The sequence below is a fragment of the Heterodontus francisci genome, chromosome 11 (assembly GCF_036365525.1).
Source record: "Heterodontus francisci isolate sHetFra1 chromosome 11, sHetFra1.hap1, whole genome shotgun sequence".
Classification (NCBI taxonomy): domain Eukaryota; kingdom Metazoa; phylum Chordata; class Chondrichthyes; order Heterodontiformes; family Heterodontidae; genus Heterodontus; species Heterodontus francisci.
In genome coordinates this window covers 54,969,758-54,997,020 of record NC_090381.1, presented here as the reverse complement: position 1 = coordinate 54,997,020, position 27,263 = coordinate 54,969,758, and the positions used below count along the sequence as shown (strand labels likewise).

The 27,263-nt window shown below is 43.7% G+C and overlaps 1 protein-coding gene across 8 annotated transcripts in view; it reads right to left on the bottom strand.

Moving 5' to 3' along the window:
- Window positions 1–469: 469 nt before the first annotated feature.
- schip1 (schwannomin interacting protein 1) overlaps window positions 470–27,263 on the bottom strand; it is a 763,480-nt gene continuing 736,686 nt past the window's right edge. For all 8 annotated transcript variants that reach the window (XM_068042157.1, XM_068042156.1, XM_068042161.1 and 5 more), the window contains 2 exons: window positions 9,452–9,545; window positions 470–1,163 (listed from right to left, as the gene is read on the bottom strand). In XM_068042157.1, the coding sequence (XP_067898258.1) occupies window positions 1,112–1,163; window positions 9,452–9,545 (146 nt within the window). In that variant the 3' untranslated portion in view covers window positions 470–1,111. The remainder of the gene's footprint in view (window positions 1,164–9,451; window positions 9,546–27,263) is intronic.

The following is a 27,263-nucleotide window of genomic DNA, read 5'->3' as shown; positions in this document are numbered from 1 at the left end:
CAAGGCAATGGACCAGGTGCTAGAAGGTGGGATTAGATTGGGGCTTAGTTTTATTTGGCCGGTGCAGAAACGATGGGCTGAATGGCCTCCTTCTGTGCCATAATTTTTCTCTGGTTCTATCTGCCAACTTATCAAATAAAAGAGTAAAATTACCTCCCATTTTCAGTTATTCACTACAACTGAATGGAACTTTTTATAATGTTTTCTGAACAGTTTTAGAATTCTCTCATGCCAAGATCTTATTGGTGAGCAGATCCCGTGTGTGTGGTATATTAGCCAGTGTGCTATTTTAAACCCATGTGTTGAAAGACCAATGTGATCATCTATTTTCAGTAAGTCAGTCATAGGTCACTGTTAAAAATTAAAATAATTTGAGACATGTCCTGATATTCCTTCTTCCTAAATTATTCTTACAATTAGCATTAAACTTAGAATTTTAGAACTAACATAGTGTGGAGCAAGATTAGTGTAAGTATATCATAGGAAACAAATTTTATTTTTTATTTTACATATTTGTACATAACATTTCCAGATAACATTTCTGAATCCAATTGACTGAAATAATATTAACACACTTTAAAATGGTTGTCAGGTAATCAACATTTACAAAATGTTGAAAACTTATTTAAGTGACCTAATCACCAATAGCTACAACTTCACTACAAGGCAGGCATGTATTCTTTGACTTTAATAGCACCTTCAAATAAAGTTTATTTGTTTAAAACTACTATCTGTGAAGAATAAAAAGAGGTCCATGATAAAATACTGTTTAACTAAAATCCAAGGAGTCAGAAGTTAGATTCTCTTAACTACTTTATATATCTTCCAATCCTGCACATTTCTCAGTTTTACTAGAATTGCATATCAGTTACCAACATTTTACTGAAATGTCCTATACAACTCAGTGACAAATGTAATCATATTAAAATAAATTATAAAAGAAGCATAGGCCAATCACTGGACATAAAGCTTCAAACAGTACCAATGACTAACACTGATTTTCTTGAAGTGCACCATCTTGAGCGTCAGCATTTTACAACCACAGAAGCAAAGTAAAATCTAGCTTTTTTTTTTCTCTCCAGTCTCGTGGCTTGTTGGAGGCATCTCCGTTTCACTTGGCTGTTGTTTTCTCTGCCATGTGCTTCTGCTGACTTTCAGCATGTCTGGAAAAAGAAGGGAAGTCAAAGGTCTCTCCAAGGTAATGTCACATTTTGGGAATCCTGGTCATTTCAAAATTTTTTTTTAAGAAAAAGTTTAATTGAGTTCAGAGGTTTAAAATTTATATCTAGGAGGTGGGGGCTGAGTGAGTTGTGCATTTAGTTCAGTTCAGAGATACAGCACTGAAACAGGCCCTTCAGCCCACCGAGTCTGTGCCGACCATCAACCACCCATTTATACTAATCCTACACTAATTCCATATTCCTACCACATCCCCACCTGTCCCTATATTCCCCTACCACCTACCTATACTAGGGGCAATTTATAATGGCCAATTAACCTATCAACCAGCAAGTCTTTGGCATGTGGGAGGAAACCGGAGCACCCAGAGGAAACCCACGCAGACACAGGGAGAACTTGCAAACTCCACACAGGCAGTACCCAGTATTGAACCCGGGTCGCTGGAGCTGTGAGGCCGCAGTGCTAACCACTGCGCCACTGTGCCGCCACAAAGCCAGATAGTCCAATCTGTCACATGCTGCCTCGCTTCAGATCAGACAACGAAAGCCGTTCAGGTTCATTGCATTCAATTCAAAAAGGGAGTTAGTTTTTAGTGGGTTCCGTCCATAGGAGGCAGTAAATGGTTTAATTTATAGTTCTACTTGCCAATCCCTGCACAAGAAAATCAGAAGTCAAATGACCAACATCTTGGCCAGCTACAGGATAAAAGATTGTGGAAGCACACATTTTGATAAAGGTTGGCAAGATCTGGCTCTGTCAGATCCAAGGGGTTTAGAGTAAACCTTGATCCAATTTAGTGAAAGTGTTACTTCATGACCTTCAAAGCATATCAATGGTGAGGCAGATGGCGAAATTTAATTTTCGCAAAGCAAAAACTGGAGCAACTCAGACAGCAACCTTTGGATATCGGCATTTAACCACATGTCTGCCCGTCGCCTGCATTTTCTTTACCATTTTCACATCAGTAATGGAAAACGCCATCAGCCTCACTGTTATAGTAACAGCAAAATTTGTTTGCTGTTAAATCTGTTTGCTTTTTGGAACAATGGAGAAAGCTGGTGGGACCATGTAAGAAAAGAACACAGGAACAGGAGTAGACCATACGGCCATTCGAGCCTGCTTAGCCATTCAATACAATCACGTTTGACCTTCGGCTTCAACTCCACTTTCCTGCCCGCTCCCCAGATCCCTTGATTCCCGGAGAGGCCAAAAATCTGTCTATCTCAGCCTTAAATATATTTAATGATGGAACATTCACAACTTTGGGGTAGAGAATTCTAAAGATTTACAACCCTCTGACTGAAGAAATTTCTCCTCATCTCAGTCCTAAATGATCGTTCCCTTATCCTGAGACTGTGCCCCGTGTTCCACATTCCCCAGCCAGGGGATGCAACCTCTCAGTGTCTACCTGGTCAAGCCCCTTCAGAATCTTGCATGTTTCAATGAGATCACCTCTCATTCTTCTAAACCCCAGAGAATAGGGGTCCAATTTACTCAGCCTCTCATCATAGGACAACCCTCTCACATCAGGAACCAATCTAGTGAACCTTTGCCGCACTGCCTCCAAGGCAAGTATAATCTTTCTTAAATATGGAGACCAAAACTGCACACAGCAGGCTGAATTCAGAAATGGGCATCATTCCTGTTTGTCACTTGGGCGGCTGCTCCATCGCGATCACGCGGTAGGTGGCCATTTTGCATAGAGGAGGCGTGCAGCACCCCCAATCACGCAGCAGGGGCGGGAGGTGAGATGCTAATTACGGTGTCAGATGACTCTGGAGCAGGTGCTGGTGCCATATTTGAAACCCTGCCAGCCTTGTTTGCAATGCTGCCTTAGAGTCATTTGCAGCTTCCAGTGCACTGCTGAAACCAGTGTTGGAGTGACTCCTGGACCCCCAAACCACCCAAGGAGGCCACCACAGGATGGCCGAGCCAAGATACAGGGTGGCCCCACGGTTCAGTGATGCTTCCTTGCAGATTCTCCTCCAGACTTCAAGGGAAAAGCGGGAAATTCTCTTCCCCAGCAATGGCAAGAAGAGGTCCTCCCGCCTGATCAAGCGAGCCTGCATGGATATCGCTGAGGAGGTCAGCAGCCGTGGGGTTAGCCCCCCGGAACTGGGTGCAGTGTCGCAAGAGGGTCAACAACCTCCTGCGTTCTGCCAAGGTGAGTGCTCCATAACTTTGTCTTTATTATTGAGTGCAAGTGGCAATGCAGGAGCAATCAGGGCATGGTGGAAGTGAAAAGCTGTGGCACCTGGGACTGTCGAAGTATGTAGGCATTGGGATTGCTTCCTGAGAAGCGGGCACACATCTGCAGGAAACGTTTGGATGATAACAGAGCAATTCAACGTTGTTTGAATGGAAGCTCTTCCTGTTGATGAAGGTGGCTGGCTGGTCCGTGGGAGCCTTGATGGTCACATATGTACAATCTATTACACCTTGCACCCCGGGGAATCCAGCGATAGCCCCAAATCTGAAGGCCATCTCAGCCTGACTGTCAGGATCAGTCTGGTAGTGCACAAAGTCGCCAGCCCTCTTGAACAGGACATTGGTCACCTCCTTGATGTAACGGTGGGCTGCTGTCTGTGAGACCCCACACATGTCCTCGGTGGATCCTTAAAAAGATCTAGATGCGTAAAAATTCTGTGCCACTGTGATCTTTAGGCATAAGGTGACCCCAAAATCCCATAGGTCGCAACAGGTTTTGTGGCAGGGTGCATAAGTTGGTAATGGGCTCTCTGGAGAGCCATAGTCTTTGCTGACACTGACATTTGGAAGTAGCTGATTCGAGTCCAGTACACTTTCTGGCGCAGGTGGGTCCTTCTTGCCATGGCCTGCTGCTGTAGTTCTTGTCATGGAGCTTCCTGGTCAGGCGCAGCTGCCTCTTGGCCCTCCCTTGGTCAGAGGCACTGCCTCATGCCATGGGATCCAAAAAGACAGGGTGTATGAGACCCATGCCAGGTGACCAGTAGGCTGACAGAGCACTGTCATTGCAGAGACAACCCTGCCTTGGCAACTGAGCTTTTGAAACTTCTCCCGGCAGACTCCCTGATGGCCCTCAGTGCCCACCCTTGCCGATACCTGGCAGTCTCATGCAGCAGTATGGGTGACCAAACATCTCTCAACAGTTTGGTCACCCAAAACAGCCACCCAAATCCAAGCCCCCACCCCCCCCCCCCCCCTCCCCCACCCACCTTGTAGAGCAACCAAGATCAGTGACTCCGAGACCCTGACCCCCCCACCAATCAGAGTGCCTGACAGCCAGACCTCCCTAGCAGAGACCATGAGACCCTGACTCTCCTGGCACTCAGGAACACAGTCTTAAAATGACCTCCGCTCCCCCCCTCTTCCCCTATGCACTACCGGTCATGGCTGCCTCACCGTTGCGACACTGAAGCCTTGCCTCGGTGCTGCCAGCTTTTAACAGACATGAACCCAAAGGCATGTAACTGGCACCCACCGTCCACTTAATCCCAAGCCCCCCATTGAATCATGCCAAATGAGATGCTCATGAGGCTGGATTTCCGGGCAGACGCTTCCAACGCAATTCTCTGTCCCCCCATGCGACCATTCCTGCTTTAAACGGCCGCATAAAATTCTGCTTTTCTATTTTAAAAAGCAAAGTGAATAACCTCACACTTCCCCACATTATACTCCATCTGCCACCTTGTTGCCCACGCACTTAACTTATTTCTCTTTGCAGGCTCTTTGTTTTCTCCTCACAGCTTGCATTCCCACCTAGCTTTGTATCATCAGCAAACTTATTTAAATTGCTTTCTCTCTCTTCGTCTAAGTCTTTAACATAGTTTGTAAACAGCTGAGAACCCAGCATTGATCCTTGCGGCACTCCACTAGTCACAGCATGTCAACTTGAAAATGCCCCTTATATCCCTAGTCTTTGCTTCCTGTCTGTTAAACAATCCTCTTTCCATGCTAATATATTATCCCCAACTCCATGAGCCCTTATCTTGCGTATTAACCTTTTGTGTGGCCCCTTATCGAATGCCTTTTGGAAATCCAAGTATACAACATCTCCTGGTTTCCCTTTATCCACCCTACTATTTACAGCTTCAAAAAACTCTAATAAGTTTGTCACATACGATTTCCCTTTCATAAAACCATGGTGAGTTTGTCTTATCATACTATGATTTTCTAATTGCATAGTTAAGATTTCCTTAATAATAATTCCAGCACTTTCCTGATGACTGACGTCAGGCTAACTGGCCTGTAGTTCCCTGTTTTCTCTCTCCCTCCTTTCTTGAATAGTGGTGTTACATTTGCTAACCTCCAATCTGTTGGGACCATTCCAGAAGCTCGAGAATTTTAGAATATCATGACCAGCGCACTCACTATCTCTGCAGCTATCTCCTTTAGAACTCTAGGATGTAGGTCCTGGGGATTTGTCAGATTTCTGTCCCTCAAGCTTCTCCAATACTTTTTCTCTGCTGATATTACCTTAATTTCCTCACTTTTTTAGTATCTAGGTTACCATCTATTTCTAGTATGTTACTTGCGTCTTCTACTGTGAGGACAGACATTTGTTCAGTATCTCTGCCATTTCCTTGTTCCCCATGATAATTTCTCCTGTCTCAGCTTCTAAGGGATCAACGATTACTTTAGCTACTTTCTTCCTTTTTATGTACTTGTAGAAGCTCTTACAATCTATTTTTATATTCCTGGCTAGTTTACTGTCATTCTATTTTTTCCTTTTTTATCAACTTTTTGGTGACCCTTTCCTGTTTTCTAAAACAGACTATTCTTTGCAAGTTTATCAGCCTCTTTTCATCTAATACTATCCCTAATCTCCTTAGTAAGCCATGGATTGATCTTTCTTGCTGAGTTTTCAATGGAATATATTTTTGTTGAACATTTTGAGTTGTTTCTTTAAATGTTTCCCACTGTTCATTTACCGTTACACCTTTTAGTCTATTTACCCAAACAACCTTAGCCAGCTCTCTCCCTATACCTATGTAATTAGCTTGTTTAAGTTTAAGATTCTTGTTTGTGATTAGAGTAAGTCGTTTTCAAACTTAATACAGAATTCAATTGTACTATGGTCACTATTTGCCAGTAGATCTTTTACAATGAGTTTACTAATTAACCCTGCCTCATTTCACATTACTAGATCTAAAATAGCCTTATCCCTCATTGGTTCCACAATGTATTGCTCCAGGAAACTATCTTGAAAATATTCTCCAAACACATCTTCCCGACAACCTTTGCCAATTTGATTGGCCTAGTCTATATTTCAAATGCTTCGCACATTCAGATAAAGAGCCTTTAATTTTATTTTAACTACTCTTCTTTGCTTGAACCTTATTGGCTGATGCACTATTACTGTTCTACTCACTGTCTCACTCTGCTTGTCTTTACCCATATCGCTGCACTGTTCTATTGCTTCAACTTTTCTCTTTGGATTTCTAGTTCTCCCTTTGCCTGATCCCTCCACCACCTCCACCTCCACCCCCACCCCATTAGTTTAAAACCCTATCCACAGTCTTACTTATATGATTCATCAGGACACTGGCTCCAGCCCGGTTTAAGTGGAGCCCATCCCAATGGAATAGCTCCCTCTTTCCTGAGTACTGGTGCCGTTTCCCCCTGAATTCAAACCCCTTCTTCCCACACCACTCTTTGAGCCATGCCAAAATCTAATTGTACAACATCCAATTCACGTAACAGAGAAGTCTTATTGTCATGCTATCATTTTATTTTATTTAGAGATACAGCACTGAAACAGGCCCTTCGGCCCACCGAGTCTGTGCCGACCAACAACCACCCATTTATACTAACCCTACAGTAATCCCATGTTTCCTACCACCTACCTACACTAGGGGCAATTTATAACAGCCAATTTACCTATCAACCTGCAAGTCTTTGGCTGTGGGAGGAAACTGGAGCACCCAGCGAAAACCCACATGGTCACAGGGAGAACTTGCAAACTCCACACAGGCAGTACCCAGAATTGAACCCGGGTCCCTGGAGCTGTAAGGCTGCAGTGCTAACCACTGCGCCACTGTGCCACCCATTTGACTAGATGTTGTTCAGTTAAGGTAAACTCCTGACAGTCATGGATTTGGTATTCACCCAGAAGGGAAGCCAGTGATATTAAACTCAAGAGAGCATCTGGAATGACCTGAAGTTAGTAAGAATTAGTGGTGCTACATGAGGTACAGATCTATACTGATGATAAAGTGGAATTAAAACTTTAAAAGCGAACTGCAAAGTACTGAAATCTCAAAAGGTTCAATTTATAAAGAGCTCAAACCTGCATTTGTAATACAGTTGATATGATGTGGACAAGATAAAGAGAAGGCACAACATAAGTCCAAGAATAACAAACAGCACTAATATGAGGATGCAACAAAGAGGGAATATGCCAGGATAAGAAGCAGAAAAATTTTGCATATCAGCAACAATTCAGGTAAGTGGGGATGTGGAATATGGGGACCACCATTTTATTAAATTGAAAGAGGGAGTTGATGTTGATAGCTTTATCTAGGCAACTGAATTGTTGGATGGCCACCACAATTGGGGTAATGGTGAAGGGGCCAGCCACTTTGCAGAAAGGTGCTAGTTGTGATTTCTCACGTGAATCCTGCCAAATTTTGGTGCTTATGATTTAACATCTGAATTCTATTCAGTTCTTGTATAGAGAAGTGGACGTCAAGCTGGAAGCCATAGAACTAGAAGGCAAAAACAGATTGAACTTTGATGATCATTGCCATTTGTTGTTAAGGGTCAGATTTCTGGAAATAATTCCAGATGATTCCAGAGTTTGGTTACTTGATCAGGATTGTAAACTCTCAGTGAGCTAGGTCTAGGCCAATTATTGTGAGCTCAGATGCGCTGCCTCAAGTCTTGTGTTCTCCAACAGATAACCAGTTCGGTGGGTCAGTGTTGCAGCCAATGTAGTTTGAAGCAGCTCAATAAAACTCATAAGTCTGAAGACAATGAATTGAAGTATTTTAAGTGCAATGTGGTAGGCTACAAAGTAAACCCTGGTTGGTCTCTTAAAACTCCCGCAAATGCAAGCTGACAGATTTTACATGGTGTGAGTCGGCCAGTCATATTGAGACTATCAATGTTGATTTCTTATCTTCATCTGGTCATGGTAAATAGGATGCTAACAATGGGTTGCAACACTACAGGAGGGGCAAAATAACCACAGATATACCCATGACTTGAATATTTGTACAGGGTTGACAAGTCTCTTCATTCAGAACATTTGAGGCTTTGATGAGAAACAACCTAGAGACTGAAGGGAGTTTATAGGCAGGCATTCCAGCAAAGAGAAGGCCGAGGGGTTATGTGAAGCATAGGCTCTATGAATGAACAAAGTGATCTGCCAAAGTCACTGAGCCTCCTGAAGAGCTATGATGTGAAAGTGATGGGGGGGTAATGCATTTTCAGGCAGAGGCCCAGTTGTGTTGACCTTGAGCACAGTCAAGACATCCAAAATAGTGGCAAATTGTGCACCAAATAATTCTAAGGATTTAATGGTTCAGAAAGGCTTTGGTAGTACAAGCTGAGGGGGGCTGAAGAGATACAGCTAGTGAGCTGCACCTCGAAGGGCAGAGAGAGAACTGGCAGTTCACTTCAGTCTGAATTTAAAAAAAGGCAGAACCCATGAGCAGCACCTAGCTGTGGTCGTGAGACAAAGCTGGGGTCACCTGCTGCTTTGGCTGCAGTCAACTGGAACCCCATGAGATGACACAAGCACACACTGCTGCACAATAAAAGAAAATGTGGTGTGAGAGAACAGAAGTGCCCAGAACGGGGTCACTTGTCCCTCAGGCATGTTTCCATACAGACCATGGGCTCCTGGGGTCGGGGAACATCAGCTGCTCTTGTAACCTAGTTACAAGCCTAGTTCACTGCACAGATTTCACAGGTGAATTAGAAAACAATATCTTATACATTTCCCAGAAATCCATCTGCAAATTTTGAAAGAGTTCCACATTTGAAACAAAACTTTTATATCTAAACCTACCACATACTTTTTGTTTTTGTTTCAGTATATACAAGCTAGCTTTGCAAAGAAGTCCCCTGCTAACCTTTTGTGACAGAGTTATAATAATTCCAGTTAGCCAAAGTATTTTAGCTTTTTAGAGGGTGAAAATGTTTCAGGGAAAATACATATGAATGCAATGAGAGAGCAAAATGTCAAAAACTGCTAAATGGTCCACTGGGGAAGTACAGGACTGTCCAGTTGAAACTACTGCAGGAAAAACGAAGCCAATCAACCATTCATGTTCACTCCTACACCAACCTGGTAAGGTCTTCTATGTCCACCAGCATGGCATCCTGTTCCATGTGCAGTTCATCCCTAATGACTAGAAGTTGGACCAACTCTTCATTTAAGCCTGATTAACAAATAGAAAGGCCAATTTATAGGATTAATGCCACAATCATTTTTTTTTTCAAAACATCTCCATTTCATGAGAACCAAACTAGCCTTAATATCAATTGGCATTTATTAAATTGCCATTTACTTTTCAAAGTGAATATCTCCAAATTTTGCAAAATATTGGGAACATTTATGAGCATTCAGTACCAACTGAAACCTCTATGCATAAACATCAACATGTGTCATTTTTAGACAGAAAAATAGTAAAATATCAAAGGGCAGTAATATCGCTGAGGGGTTGAGTAGTATTTTACTGAAAGACAACTGCTTTGTTGAAAATCAAAATTTTCATTTTTTATTTTCTTACAAATACAAAGGATAATTAAATAAAAGGCAGCAAATATTTAATATCTACACAATTGCAACCAGTGTAAATTGGTTATAATTTTTGTTATATTTTGGCTAAAAAGCTATTGTCTTCTTATGTGAACCCGATGATAAAAAATAAGAAAGTTCTGGGCTAAAAGCTGCAAGATGACCATAGTGGATTTGTGGGGTGAAGAAAAAGCATTGAGGAACAATTTTGACAAAAAAATTACATTTAGAAGTGGGAGATTTAGAGATGATATCACACCAATTCTTTATCACTTGCTCACTGAGGACAGGTTAAATTTTCTAAGCCAAATTTAATACACTTATTGCAATTTGTACATTATAAACAGTAGAACTTCATGTATGTAGAAAGCTACTGCCTTTTTAATAATTTTTCAGTACATTTAGATATTGTATATTACAAATGCAAGATTGCAAAGTAGGTTGAATGAAATGTAAAACTGAATTGGGAACACTATATTCAGGATAGAAATATTATTAAACATGCTCAGATTTTTTAAAGTAATTCATGATTCTTGTACTAAAAAAATTGCAAATTATTTCCTCGACACTCCATTAACATAAGCAAAACATTTCAGCAAACAAAATTTGAAACAAGAATTATAGAAAGTTTAGGAACAGTTGAGAAAGTTGTCAGTTTTTGCTCTTCATTTAGGTTTCTATTTTGCCCTACAAGAACAAAACTGTAAACAATGACATGCAAAATATTTTCTACTCTGTCCAATAATATACCTCAGCCACAACTTCAACCTCCAAAGAACAGTCTCCAAGGCACCAGTTTGACAATTTTCCCATTTTCCACACTCACACTTGAGTGACATTTGGGGCAGTTTTGTGCTGTGCCCATTAGGAACTGGATTGTGACCACCCAAACCCTTACAGCGAGCAGACAGAAGAGACTTTGATCCTTTCAATCTGAGATGGATTTCAATCTGGGCACAGAGTTGAAAGGAACATAGGAACAGGAGTAGGCCATTTAGCACATGGTTAACCAACATACAACCCGTGGGCCAGTGTCCGGCACTCCAAAGTTTCCATCCAGCCTGCGGGTGTAAACTGCCAGAATGTTGGGCAGCTAAAGGTTTGTTAGGACCCCACTCCCACACAATATGGTTGCGCCCAGTGTAAAGCGGCATTCTTAGCCTGACTCTATTATCCACATTTATGGTGAGTACACAGAGTGGGCAGTGGAGAATGGGGAGTGAGACACACACACAGAAAGAGAGCGGAGAGAGAGAGACAGACAGGGATGCTGGGGGGAAGAGAGACAGGAGAGAGAAAGGGGGAGATAGAGAGAAAGAGAGGGGGGCAGAGAGAGACAATGGGGTGGGGGGTGGGAAGAGCCAGAGAGGGGGAGAGGGAGACAGAAAGGAGGAGAGTGTGTGTGTGTTGGGAGGGGGGGTGGGGGGGGTAAGAGAGACAGGGAGCGAGAGAGACAGAAAGGAGAAAGGGAGAGGGGGCGGGGGGGAAGAGATCAAGATTACTCCTGACAGATGGACATCTATCTGGAATACTCCGTATTGCTACATCAAGTGTGTGAGCAAACATTGAGTACTAATGCAAGCGAGAACAATGCTAGGTATGTCACTAAATCAGTGTTCAACATAGTAACAAGAAAGTAATTCAATAAATTAGTTTTCTCAATTAAAGTTTCTTTACGAAAATGAATGTTTGTTTATTGATAGTAAGATACATTTTTAATGCCTTTATCTTTCCTAAATGTTCTCACCAGCCCCATATGTAGGACAAAAATTGTAATGTGCCCCCCCCATGCGAAAAGATTGGGCACCCCTGATTTAGCACCTTAAGTTGGTTCCACCATTCAATGAGATCGTGGCTGATCTCCGACTTAACTCCATACACCCACGTTTACCCGGTAATCCTTAATAGCAAAAATTGATCCATCTCAGATTTGATATGAACAGTTCATCTAACATTGATTGCTAATTGCAGAAGAGAGTTCCAAACTTTTAGCAGCCTTTTTGTGTAGAAGTGTTTCCTAATTTCACTCCTGCAAGGTCTGGCTCCAATTTTTCAACTATACCCCCTAGTCCTACACTCCCCAACCAGAAGAAATAGTTTCTCTCTACCATATCTGTTCCCCATAATATCTTGAAACATCAACAAATCACCGCTCAACCTTCTAAATTCCAGGGACTACAACCCGAGTTTGTATATCCTATTGTCGTAATTTAACCCTTGGAGTCCAGAATCATTCTGATAAATCCATGCTGCACTCCCTCCAAAGCCAATATATCCTTCTTAAGGTGTGATGCCCAGAATTGTGTCTAATGCAATAGAATGGTGTGGTCTAACCAGGGCTGAATTCCCTTGAATTCCAGTGCTCTAGATATAAAGGCCAGCATTCCATTAGCCTTTTTGATTATTTTCTGTATCTGTTCATGATATTTTAATGATCTGTGTATCTGGACCCCCAGGACTATTTGGACTTCCACTGTTTCTAACTTTTTGCCATTTAGAAAGTACCCTGTTCTATTCGTTTTCGGTCCAATGTGAATGACCTCACATTTGCCTACATTGAAACACATTTGCCACAGTTTTGCACTTCCCTTAATCATCAATATTTCTTAGCAATTTTATGCTTCCATTTACACTGCTTACAATACCGCCTATCTTTGTGTCATCAGCAAATTTGGATATGTGGCTTTCTATCCCATCATCAAAGTTGTCAATAAATACGATAAATATTTGAGGCCCCAGCAAAGATCCTTTCGGACACCACTAATCACATTCTGCCAATGACAGTACTAATTATAGTACTAGCCCATTATCCTTATACTCTTTGTCTCCTGTCACTCGCCAATTTCTTAACCAGGTTAATAATTTTCCTTCATTAGACTCTTTCTGGAAGTCCCTATAAATAATATCCATTGACATTTCCCTATTACTTTAGTCACCTCTTCAAAAAATTCAATCAAGTTAGTCAGGCATGACCTACCTTTTACAAATACACGTTGGCTCTCTCTGATCAGTTGAAAATTTTCAAGGTGTTCAGCCATCCTATCCTTAATTATAGACTCTAGCAATTTCCTGACAGATGTTGGACTAACTGGTCTCTAATTCTCTGGTTTCCCTCTGTCACCTTTCTTAAATAGTGGAGTGAAAGGCCATTTGTCATCCACTGTAACACCCATTTCTACCACACCATTTTATTGAGCAACGGTAATTTATTTTTGAAAAAATTGAAAATCACTGAAGTTACAGTTTATATTTTAGCTACAGAATACCAATTTAATGTGAACAAATATAATCAGAACTTTTAAAAAGAGAAGGGAGTTGTCAGAATGGTAAAAATGTGTGAATGTAGAGTGAATCTGAATATAATTTACAATTTACAAACAAAAAAGGTGGAAGAGGAAAGAGTGAGCACAAAGTAACCAAGAATTGCAAGTTCTATGTACTCTACTTCTTACATATATTTACTTGCCACTCCATTTTCAGGGTTTTAATCTCCAAATCATTTTTCTGGCACTATTTGAAGAATAGCAGGAGAATGCTCCAGTTCTGACCAACATTTATCTGTCAATCATCAGATCATCTCACCATTTATTTGTGGGAATTTGCTGTGTGCAAATTGGATGCTGTGTTTACTTACATTACAACAGTGACTGCACTTCAAATAAAAGGGCTTTTGGACATCCTGGTATTGTGAAAGGCACTATATAAATGCAAGTTCTTTTCTTCAGTATAATTGTCATGATGCACAAAGCACATATCATCTGCCTCGTGACATTTTGGGCTGAATTTTATTCGGGTGCCCGCATTCAGCGGCCGCGAGGAACCCCTGCGATATTTCGAGTGGGGGGTCATTTAAATAGTGGGGGCAGAGCAGCCGCCCCCAATGACGTGTAGGGGCGGCCTCCACATCCCCAGCAACGGCGTTCGGTGCAACGGCGCAGGCACCATTTTTAAAGGGCTTTAACCCCTTACAAAACTTTAAATTCTTAAATGGACAGCAGCATTAAAATTTTATTAAACACTTAAAAAAATATGTGGATGGCCCTGCCTCAACCCCAACTCCCAATGGTCATTTCAATGCCTGAAATGACCAACACATTCCTTTTTTCCAACCCGAACCTTATCCCCTAAACTTATAACATTTGGCCCATAGCCCATTCCCACCATCGCCACATCCAATAAAAATTGATTTCCCCACTCCTCCTGCCCTGAAATTTTTATTACCACCCCCCTCCCCACCGGGTTCTCGCCTTGGAACTCGGTGCGAAGCTCTGAAGGCGCGCGAAGGCCGAACGGAGGCTGTGAAATCGGCGTGGGACGGCAGGTAAGTTAATTTGAATGTAATTGATGTCAATTTAAATATGCAGATGAGGGACCCGTCGCCAGGCAGCACTGGGGCCGCACCAACGTCTCCCTGCCGCTGGTAATATGCTGCGGGCCCTTCTCGATGTCACGGATTGAGGCGGGCCTCTCCCCGCAACATTTTACCGGCCCCCATGCCATGACTGGCAGCATCGAGGGGCCAGTAAAATTCAGCCCCCTATCAACTAAACCAGAACTCTGTTGGTCACCTCTTCATCAAACTGACAAAGTTTAGTTAAAGCATAGCATAAAGAAATAGAGCTTGGATTGTATTGCTATTTACTTGGCATATATTCCATCTTACAGCAGATGGAAGTGTCAAGACAAAGTCCATTTAGGAAATGATTCATCCTGCCTGACCAATAGTCATCTTGTGACTAACTGTTACTCATGACATTCAAACTTGTTTCACTGAGTGCCGAACCTGTGGGTTACATTTAAACTTCTTTTATATTGTTTGAAAGAAGATAGTCCATTAATCATCCAGGTTTTTAAAAAATACAATGTATTTTTCGAAGGTTTACAAAATGGCTTTGGCAAATTTGCGTTTTAGGATGTATAGGGTTGAATTTTACCGGCCTCTCGATGCGGCACAGGGGCCGGTAAAATTTTGCGGGGAGAGGCTCGCCTCGACCCGTGACGTCAAGAAGGGAACACTGCAAATTACCAGCGGCAGGGGACTGCGGTGTGGCCCCCCTCCAACCATTCAGCGGCGGCATCCCAATTACCATATTCAAAATGGTATTTACCTCTGCAGATTATGCAGCTCGCTGCCTCTCGAGGCACACTTCTGGATTTTACTTTGAACAGGCAGCCGTCACGTGCCATCCCAATCACGAACAGAAAAGCTGGTGGGTCATCAGAGGCAGAAGGTTTCGCTACGGAAGGTAAGTTCTGATATTCAGGGGTCTCACTCTGCATACTGGAAGGGAGATATTGTGATTCCACCCTCCGTAATGGTTGGCAGCTCTGTGCCATTGACTGCCTCTGTCATTGAAGGAGCATTGGCACTCGAGTCACCCTGTATGTGGGGAGAGTGCCAGAGATGGTAGACGTGTGAAGCTTGCATGTTTTGTGGGTCGATGGATGCAACTTGTACAATCTTTATGTGGTCATGCAATGCTACTCTTAATGGAAGCTAAGACGGTCAATGCCATGCCATGCCACACAGCTGCTGCATGAAAGCATCTGATGTACCACACATCAATCTTTGTCCTGTCTGGAACCTTCGAAGAATTAAAGGAACTGAGTTGAATTGCAACTTGAAGACGGAGATGGTTCACCCTATATTCATTGATGCGCTTCTTGAGAGGATCCAAATGCGCTGCAGGCAAAATCAACAGACAGTTGCAGCACACATAGAGACCACCAATCGTGAGCAGCAGCACCCAAGGAGAGCTCACCACTGCAGAACACAGCGCATCTACAGGTCCCGCATGACATACCTGCAGATGTCAGAGCGCCAGCGTCAGAGGCGACTGCGGGATGTCGAGAGAGGCTGTGACACATCTCTGTGCCCTGCTGAATGATGATTTGCAGCCCAGGGGCTTCGGGGAACATCCTATGCCTGTGGCCCTCAAATTGACATCATCTCAATTTTTACGTCTCTGCATCATTTCAGGGGCCCACCGGAGACCTTTGTGGGGTCACACAGTCAGCAGTGCACTGCTGCATCAGGGAGTTCACCGATGTCCTGTACCAGAGGGCTGGTGACAATATCCGCTTCACGACAGACCCTGAAAGCCAAGCCCAGAGGGTCACCGATTTTGGCTCCATCACGGGATTTCCACAGGTGCAAGGGGTCATACAATGCACCCATGTGGTCATCAAGGCTCCCGCCGGGCGACCAGCTGAATACGTAAACCGCCAGGGCTTCCACTCAATCAATGTGCGGCTCGTATGTGATCACTGGAAATGATTCATGCAAATCTGTGCCCGCTTTCCAGGCAGCTGCCATGATGCCTTCATCCTGCGCCAGTCGCAGCTGGCGTTGCTGTTCACTGAACTGGCTCAGATGGAGAGGTGGTTTCTTGGAGACCCCTTGCATACATGGCTTCTGACACCGGTGAGACACTCCAGCACTGCTGAAGAAGAATGAGACAATGCCAGCCACAGAGCTACAAGAGCCACCATTTAGCAGGCGATTGGCATGCTGAAAATGCAATTCCGCTGCCTGGATAGATCGGGTGGTGCCCTGCAGCACGAGCTGGAAAGGGTAGCTTACATCATTGCTGTTTGCTGTGCTCTGCACAACTACACACTCAATAGCGGGGAGGTCTTGCAGGATGAGGAGAGACATGAACAGGACTCATCCTCAGTTGATGAGGATGCTGAGGACTTACAGCAGGAAGTGCACATGGGAGGACAGAGGGCATCCAGGCGCCACATCCAGGGCGAGCAGTGAGCTAGGTATGCATGGCCATGCCTCATTGATCAAAGGTTCTTCATGCCACAGGAACCACCATGGGGTCTGCAAGCCAAACAGCACCTTCGTTCACCTATTGTGCAGCACTCCGCATCTGCAACATCTTTGTGTCCACCATTACTGGCAGCAAAATACTGAGCCATTGTCCATATTACTGCATCCAAGGAGACACACATTACTGACATGGCAATGATGTTATTCCATACACTGACAGTTCTGAAAGGCCAATGATGTAATGGGAGGAGCCACGATCGGTACATGCTGGCACACTTCATTCACACAGTAAAAGCACAATGCACGTTAGTGAAGACGATTTTGTTTTCCGCCTTTCTACATTGTTGTGTCACCCATCCAGACCCACTTGTGTCATGATGCTTTTTAGAAATAACTGCGGATTCACCTACGCGGTGCCACTTCTACGCTAGCAGCCTGAAGGCCACTGATCTGATTGCTCTTTGGCTGTGGATGACTTTTGCGGTCGTACCCTGTGTGCACGAGGCCTAGAGGGCCCCGGCTGGCTAGGAGAGTGATTGCTCATCCCCTTCCAGCATTGGACCCTTTGACATCAGATGGCCCCACAGCTACTCACCTCCTCTGCCATATACAGCCAGGCTGCCTTGTTCAGGCGAGAGGGCCTCTTCTTACCATCGCTGGGGAAAGGACCTCCCGCCTTGCCCACACAACCTGGAGAAAAGACTTCACTGCACTGTGGGGCTACCAAAGAACACCCCTCTGCCATCCTCGACTTTTGGTGTGGTCCTTCAAATGCAAAGGCGACTCCACCGTGTAACTGCTCTAACTTCCAGCTGCAAGGTTTGTCTTGCACAGGTCTGGAAACCAATGCAGGACTAGTGCCGAAATCTGTGCTGTTGTCATGGTTTTTCAAATGTAATACATCGACACATGTTCACGAACACTTTGCTTTTCTAGCAGATGATCATAGTTATTGGTATAATATTTCTAGCTGGCAATGCAGCTAGAATATGAGCATATTTTCCTGTTTTCTTACAAAGATAATTTAATTGCTGTTACATGACTTTTCACCTAACAGCAGAGAAATTAACACAGATTCCAAATGCATTTCAGTCAGATGATTTGAAGCCCATAATATGTAAATATTCTTCAATTATGGTTTTATTACTGTTGCGTATTTGCCTTTAATGGTACATTTAAGTCTCATGTCCTGGAATGTGCAAATTTAAGATTATTCACCCAGTTGCGGCACGCCTACAAGAAGGAATGTTACACTTGTGTGGAAGAAGAAAATCGCAACTTCACAGGACACTGGGACACAGCCGGGTAAGTATGTGGCAGCAAAGCAGAAAGTGCTGGGGAAACTCAGCAGGTCAGGCAGCATCTGTGAACTCGGTCAAGTTAACTCTGCTTCTCTCTCCACAGATGCTGCCTGACATGCTGAGTTTCTCCAGCACTTTCTGCTTTGCTGCCAGATTGACAGCAGCCCCACTCTTCAGCAGTCAGGTAAGTATTTCTTTGACAGCTGTCAGGAAGCAGGTGCTGGGGCCCTTTAAATAGGTTCAGCTGCATGACTTGTCAAAAGGTTCATCACTGTGCTGGATGTCCTGCCTCTCCCCATGTAATATGGGTGGGGGTGGGGTGCGGGCAGCACGTTGCAGTGATGCGAATGAGCCCCCACGTGTAATCTCGTGAGGGCTCGGCAGCCACCGCTGAATGCAGGCACCCCACTGAGTTCAATAAACCCCGCGGAACCCGAATAAAATTCAGGCCATAGTTACAGATATTTTGGATCAAGTTATGACTCATCCTCCCATTTAAAATTGCATTTCCTCTGACAAACCCTGCCTCTCACTTCAAATTCCACTTGACTACGATTCATTGAAACAGGACTTCACTTACACCCTCCACCATTTTCCTGCTCGGTGGTGAAAGAAACCCGTCTCCATTATAAAGACCAAGAGTTGGATTTTCAGTCCGGGGTCAGGAACCAGAAGTCGGGACCAGTTCTGGGTCCCAACCCTGCATGCCGTGTTCCAGACACGCCCAAGCAGATTTCTAAAGGGCCAGGCCAATTAAAGGCATGGAGTGAACTCGCTGTCCGATTAAGAACAGCGGGCTTTCTCCCGAGGCTGGAGGACCAATGGAAGGTTCCCTAGCACTAACATATTGGCAGCCCCACCTCAGTAGGTGGGCCTGCCGATTCTTGATGGAGAGAGAGAGGGTGCTTTGAAGAAGGTCAGTTTTATTATTCGATACAGCCACAGCTGCATGACCATGATAGTGGAGGGACACCCTTCCATGGGACAGCCAGCAGCCGCAGCTGTGGCCCGGGTGCCATGACTGGTGTGGGTGGGGTCTGGATGATGCATCGCCACCCCCCACTTTCTTGGCGTGAGCCCGCCATGGTTGCTCGGGCCATGGTTCAGGCCGATGTCTCTTGCCTGCATTGCCGACTGGAAATTGCAGTCCAGGCGAGAACAGACCATGCCCTAATTTCCCTCAATTGGCTACTCGCTGCTTAGAATCATAGAATGGTAACAGCACAGAAGGAGGCCATATGGCCTGTTGTGTCTGTGCCAGCTCTCTGTAACAGCAACTCAACTAGTCCTACTCCCATGCCTTTTCTCCGTAGCCCTGCAATGTTTTTTTCTCTTCAGATAATTATCCAGTTCTCTTTAGAAGGGCTAGATTAAATCTGACTTCACCACGCTCTCAGGCAGTGCATTCCAGATCCTAACCACTCATAACGTAAAACATTTTTTCCTTGTGTCGCTGTTGTTTCTTTTGCCAATCACCTTAAATCGGTCTCCTCTGATTTGCTCCAATCTCTTTCTCAGAAGCCTCTGAATCCGCTGAAGACACATGAACCCTAAGAGAGAAAAGTCTCCTCCAGCGAATAAGGTTTAAGAAGAATACTGGGCCTCAACGAAAGGCAAGATCTACCTACCATCAAGCACTCTACAGTGAGCTCGAAGAATCGTAACAACTCTTCAGATATTGCCTCAAACCTTTCCACTTGATTTTTCTTCTGCTCTTTTCTGTCTTGATTTGCATGTGTATATCGTCTATACATGCCAGCATGGGCGCGTCATGTATCCGTAGACGTCAACCGAATTAGAGTTTAAATTTAAGTTTAATAAATTTCAACTTTTCTTCTTTAAACCTTAGAAAGCCAGTTTGTACTGGTTTCTTTGCCTTATAATTGGAAAGCGGTGAACAAGCATTCACCAAGCAGGAGCTAAAAACACAGTGTGTTTAACACTAAACTCTGTTACAGTAAGACCAGGTGAAGGCTGAAAGGGAACCCTAAGACGTCTTTCTCACTTGGTCGTAACAATGTTATGTGGCACTTTTATCAAATGCCTTTAGGAAGTCATGTAAACCACATCAACCGCGTTAACCTCAGCAGCCCTCTCTTACCTCATCAAAAACTCAAGCAAGTTCCCTAAACAGAAGTTGCCCTTAACAAATCCATGCTGGCTTTTCTTAATTAATCCACATTTGTCCAAATAACTATTAATTTTGTCCCAAATTATCACTTCCAGAAGCTTTCCCACCGCAATTAAACCGATAGGCCTGTCTTTACAGCTTGTCTTTACACCCTTTTTGAACAAGGGTGTAACATTTGTAATTCTCCAGTCCTCTGGCACCACACCTGCATCTAAGGAGGACTGGAAGATTATGGCCAGTGCCTCTGCAATTTCCACCCTTACTTCCCTAAGTATCATTGGATGCATATCATCTAGTCCTGGTTCTGGCCCATCCAGTGTCTCAACTACCTCCTCTTTCACCATGACTTGAGCAGCATCTTCTTCCTTGTTAAAGACAGATGCAAAGTACTCACTTAGTAACTCAGCCATGCCCCCGCCTCCATGCGTAAATCCCCTTTTAGATCCCTAATTGGCCCCACTCCTCCTTTTACCACCATTTTACTATTCATATGCCGTTAGAAGACTTTGATTCCCTTTTCTGTTAGCCACGAGCCTCTTCTCATACTCCCTCTTTTCATCTCCTATTTGTTTTTTCACCTCCCCTCTGAACCTTTTATATTCTTGTGGGCAGTTAGCTGTTCCGACCCTGACCCAGCCTCTCCAAGAACGGCTCAGGGTTGGGATCATGGTGCTGAACTGGCAAGCGATGTGAAATTCAGGGCCTGCCCCCTCCAATCCTGACCCCAAGCTGCTTTTAAAATCCAGCCCCTAAAATTTAGCTTTATCAAATCAGCAGTGTTCTTCAAGTCTTTTCAAAATACAACAAAAAAGAAAGAAAAGGAAAGACTTGTACTTATATAGCACTTTTAACGACCACCGGATGTCCCAAAGTGTTTTATAGCCAATGGAGTACTTTTGATGTGTAGTCATTGTTGTACTGTAGGAAACACGGCAGCCAGTATGTGCACAGCAAGCTCCCACAAACAGCAATGTGATGATGAGCAAATAATCTGTTTTTGTGATGTTGATGGAGGGATAAATATTGACCAGTACACTGTGGATAACTCCCCTGCTCTTCTGAATAGTTCCATGGGATCTTTTACGTTCACCTGAGCAGGCAGATTGCGTCTCTGTTCAATGTCTCATGCGAAAGACAGCACCTCCAACAGTGCAGTGCTCTCTTAGTGCAGCCTTAATCTTTGTGTAAGTTATTTGACTATCTGTAAGTTCATTAGCAGGTACGTTATTTGAACTAACAGGCAAAAGACAACTCAGTATGAATACCTTTAAGATATCACTGGAAAATAGATACAATAATGTAGAAACATACACTAAGATGCAGTGTAAATCCAGTCCAAAGAATGAAGGTTGAATGCTTTGGTGCATTGGATTGGGGAATGTCATGATTCAGTCTTGATGTTCCCACAGAATGTAAACTTGATATAATCCTATGAAATTTTAACTTTCCTATTTTGATTTTGTGGAAGTTGAGCAGCCTCAGTAAAGGAACAAATATATATCAAGTACAAGCAAATTTAATAGAATAGAGAGATTGTTTCAAAGGAGAGAGTAAGATTGAGGATCAAATGCCACCAGGAGGCAGAATGACTTTTTTTTATGAGCTGCAAGCTACAAGACAACCAAGAACTGTGGTCTGGAGGGTAGAGAGACAAGTGCGGAGAAGCTCTTTGAAAGAGAAGCTGTTATGTGAACATACTTTGATGTGAGCTGAAGTCTAGACTGAAAGCATATGCGTATGGAGAGGTTCATGCTGCAGGAGTAGAAGTGAAAAGCCCTGTAAATAGGTAAAAATGACATTGTTGTAGTGCTTTATGTATAGAAAATCTCAGTCAGTTAAAATCCTATCCATTATTGTTGCTATCCAATTTACACATGATTTTGGTTGGATTATATTTATCTACACTGAACTTGACTTCCTGAATATATACTGTAACCAGTTGCTCAACCACCATGCGTGGAATGTGTAAAATTACAGTTCAATGACATGATGCAATATGCATAAAACCAATCGTACCATCTATGTGAATTTGATTCAAGTTACTTCACTGCTGGTACACAGATGGTGCTGGGAAGTGAACCTTTTTTCTCTGAAGTAACATTGAAGTAAATAAGCTATACTGATGTTGTGCATCTTTTAAATTGGAGCAGGTGCCAATCTGAAACAATTCAGAAAATGACAGCTTTCATGTAAACTCTGGTTTACTCCACTTTAAATAAAATGATCATTAATATCTTGGCCTTCAGCCTCCATCAATTGTATCAATTAAATTTGAAAACATCCATCAATCCAGTTTTTTCTTGAACAGTTCATCAAATTCTCTGTTCTTCAAGTTGCGCCAGTGCTATGACAATGGAACACCTGACATGCAGTAGGATATTATATTCTTTTTCTTTTCTTTCTTTTGGGCCTCCTTATCTCGAGAGACAATGGATACGCGCCTGGAGGTGGTCAGTGGTTTGTGAAGCAGCGCCTGGAGTGGCTATAAAGGCCAATTCTGGAGTGACAGGCTCTTCCACAGGTGCTGCAGAGAAATTTGTTTGTTGGGGCTGTTGCACAGGATATTATATAATATACACATAAGCCCAAATATTCAATGGGGGAAACTTTAACTCTACTCGCTGAGCAAGAACTGGTCTGAATCCTGCAGGTTAGCGACTCACCTTGGAGACCCTGGGAACTGATGATTCCTGATTTTATGCTGCTAAACTAAGCAAGCAGCAAGGACACCCTGATTTCAGGTGGGTTCGAGCATATAAGGCCCCCCTGTTAGCTTCTTAGGGTGTCACTATAAATGAGTGCCCTTGGACACAAGAATAGAAAGTTAAGGTTGGTGGGAGAGACAGCAATGACTTTTCATGCTTCACTACCATGATGATGTTGGCCTGTACCTTCTGATCCCTGTCTCCTTTTCCTCTCAGCAACAACCAAGAAGTGAGCATTCTCTAGGTGCCGGTTATGGTAATATTGAGACCCACATCTCACGGGGCATAAAGAAGCTCTGCAATGATACTCATTGGCAATTCCGCTGAAGAGTACTATCTGCTTAAAAACCACGTGGCAACTATTATGGGAAATGGCCAATATCTCATTCCAAAATAAACTTGCATTCATGCCTTTTACAACTTCATGATGTTCCAAGGTATTCTACAGCCAATGTAGCACTTTTTAAGTGTGGTCAAAGTTGTAATGTAGGATAAACAGGTAACATAGCTTTACTTTTTTATTCAGTCATCAAACTTGACAGGCATACCCTTTTTATGTTCCTCCTTTTCAAATACCTCTTCAATTCACTTTTAAATTAGGGTGCCTCCCTGCCTCATTGTACCTTGTGGCAAAATATTCTGCATTGTACTCACCCTGTGTGTGAATAAAAATTCATCTAGCTTCCTCCTTCATTCCTCTGGTGATAATCTCAAGTCAATGCCAATTTGTTAACCAATTTTCCAACCAGTGGAAACCACTACTTACACTTTATTTTCAACACCTCAATTAGATCCTCCCTTCACCTCTTTTGCTCTTGTAAAAAAAAATCTCCAATTTGTCAAGTTGCTCTTCCCAACAAGAAACTCAATTTCCTGGCATCATTGCAGTGAATCTAACAATGTATCCATGGCTTAATATCCCTTCCATCAAGGATGCCCAGAACTAAATGAAATAGTCCACATGTAACATAACCAATGATTTGCACGAATTTAATATCATTTCTTCCCTTTTATATGCAATTCTGTTAGAAGTCTCGCCTTTTCAGATTTACTATGGTTATTATTTCCACTATCTTCTCCTCAATCTCCTGCAGTGTTCTAGGATGTGTGCAATTTGTACACTGCAAGATACCACAAACAATGGAAATTTTTTTTAAAAACTTCCTCTGCTTTAATGGTGTTGGCTGAGGGATAGGTTCTGGCCAGGACACCAGGAGAACTCCCTATTCTTCCATGAGAAAAGTGTCATAGGATTTTTTTTATGTCCACTGAACATGTGAATGGGGCCTGAGCTCAACATCTCATCCAAAAAACAGAACTTGCAACAATCTTTCAGTTCTGTACTAAAATATCATCTTAAATTATGTGCTCAAGTCTTGGAATAGAAATTGAGCCCATGATCTTATGACTTTGAGGTAACAGTGTTCCCACTGGGTCAAGCTGGCACTTATAATACAATTTTTTACTTGATCGCATCCAAGTTACTTGCTGGGTTTATAGAGAAGAAAGTACTAACTGTTAAACATGGTTATTAAAAGAGAACTGTGCGTGACTGGGTTATAAACTACCCTAGATAGATAGGTAGAAAGTCTTCTTTTGGTACCAATTATAAGAATCCTAAGTGAAATGAGCTACAACAGTTTCAGCTCTACCTTGTGGGCACTAGCATGAGATAAACTTGCCCTTCGGCAATGCCACTCAGAGGCCACATCGTGGTTGTTATAGAAAGTGCCAATTCCACACAGTTTGCAAAGTGAACAAACCACTACTTGTAGAAAGGACCTTTCTACAACAATATAAAAGCAAAATACTGCAGATGCTGGAAGTCTGAAATAAAAACAGAAAGTGCTGGAAATACTCAGTGGGTCAGGCAGCACCTGTGGAGACAGAAGCAGAGTTAACGTTGCAGGTCTGTGACCCTTCATCAGAACTGGCAAAGGTTAGAAAAGAATTAGGTTTAAGCAAGTGAAGTGGTGGGGTGCAAGGGTCTTAATATGGTAAGAAAACTGAGATTTTTTTTAAAAACGAGAATACTATTTTGTATGATGGCATTAAGAGAGCTTTTGGGCTAACCATCAAGAAGATCGCTCCCATCAAATCTAAATCAGGGGACACAATCACCGACCAATGCAAGCAAATGGACCGCTGGGTGGAGCACTACCTAGAATTGTATTCCAGGGAAAATGTTGTCACTGAGACCGCCCTCAATGCAGCCCAGTCTCTGCCAGTCATGGATGAGCTAGACGTACAGCCAACAAAATCGGAACTCAGTGATGCCACTGATTCTCTAGCCAGCGGAAAAGCCCCTGCTAAGGACGGCATTACCCCTGAAATAATTAAGAGTGCCAAGCCTGCTATACTTTCAGCACTCTACGAACTGCCTTGCCTGTGCTGGGACGAGGGAGCAGTACCACAGGACATGCGCGATGCCAATATCATCACCCTCTATAAGAACAAGGGTGACCGCGGTGACTGCAACAACTACCGTGGAATCTCCCTGCTCAGCATAGTGGGGAAAGTCTTCGCTCGAGTCGCTTTAAACAGGCTCCAGAAGCTCCCTTCGCCAGCTACAGGAGAAATGCCGCGAACAACAGATGCCCTTCTACATTGCTTTCATTGATCTCACCAAAGCCTTTGACCTCGTCAGCAGACGTGATTTCTTCAGACTACTAGAAAAGATCGGATGTCCACCAAAGCTATTAAGTATCATCACCTCATTCCATGACAATATGAAAGGCACAATTCAGCATAGCAGCGCCTCATCAGACACCTTTCCTATCCTGAGTGGCGTGAAACAGGGCTGTGTTCTCACACCTACACTGTTTGGGATCTTCTTCTCCCTGCTGCTCTCACATGCATTCAAGTCTTCAGAAGAAGGAAATTTCCTCCAAACAAGATCAGGTGGCAGGTTGTTCAACCTTGCCCATCTAAGAGCGAAGTCCAAAGTACAGAAAGTCCTCATCAGGGAACTCCTCTTTGCTGCGAATGCTGCATTAACATCTCACACTGAAGAGTGTCTGCAGAGACTCATCGACAGGATTGCGGCTGCCTGCAACGAATTTGGCCTAACCATCAGCCTCAAGAAAACGAACATCATGGGACAGGACGTCAGAAATGCTCCATCCATCAATATTGGCGACCACGCTCTGGAAGTGGCTCAAGAGTTCACCTACCTAGGCTCAACTATCACCAGTAACCTGTCTCTCGATGCAGAAATCAACAAGTGCATGGGAAAGGCGTCCGCTGCTATGTCCAGACTGGCCAAGAGAGTGTGGGAAAATGGCGCACTGACACGGAACACAAAAGTCCAAGTGTATCAAGCCGGTGTCCTCAGTACCTTGCTCTACGGCAGCGAGGCCTGGACAACGTATGTCAGCCGAGAGCGACGTCTCAATTCATTCCATCTTCGCTGCCTCCGGAGAATCCTTGACATCAGGTGGCAGGACCTTATCCAACGCAGAAGTCCTCAAGGCGGCCAACATCCCCAGCATATACACCCTACTGAGCCAGCGGCGCTTGAGATGGCTTGGCCATGTGAGCCGCATGGAAGATGGCAGGATCCCCAAGGACACATTGTACAGCGAGCTCGTCACTGGTATCAGACCCACCGGCCATCCATGTCTCTGCTTTAAAGATGTCTGCAAACGCGACATGAAGTCCTGTGACATAGATCACAAGTCGCGGGAGTCAGTTGCCAGTGATCGCCAAAGCTGGCGGGCAGCAATAAAGGCGGGGCTAAATTGTGGCGAGTTGAAGAGACTTAGCAGTTGGCAGGAAAAAAGACAGAAGCGCATGGGGAAAGCCAACTGTGTAACAGTCCCGGCAACCAATTTTATCTGCAGCACCTGTGGAAGAGTCTGTCACTCTGGAATTGGCCTTTATAGCCACTCCAGGTGCTGCTTCACAAACCACTGACCACCTTCAGGCGCTTACCCATTGTCTCTCGAGACAAGGAGGCCAAAGAAGAAGAAGACTATTTTCTAATATACAAGGGAATTAAAAGACTCAAACTGACCAGTTTCCTTTCTCTTTAAGCAAGTTTAAAAAAAAAGATTCGTGTGGGGGCAATATTTAAGGAAAGCTTCTAAGCTGTTCAGATGCAATGGGCTAAATTGAATTGTTTGCCACACCCCTTCTACAATAGGGATTAAAGCACATTTTGTCATACTACGGTAGAGGGAGCATTACATTTGGCAACTTTCGAGAGGGATGTTTGAAACTTGAGCTAAGTATGCTATGGAAATGGAAATGCAGATCCACATCCCAATACTCCACGGCAATACTCCATGGGCGGCACAGTGGCGCAGTGGTTAGCACTGCAGCCTCACAGCTCCAGCAACCTGGGTTCAATTCTGGGTACTGCCTGTGAGGAGTTTGCAAGTTCTCCCTGTGTCTGTGTGGGTTTCCTCCGGGTGCTCCGGTTTCCTCCCACAGCCAAAAAAGA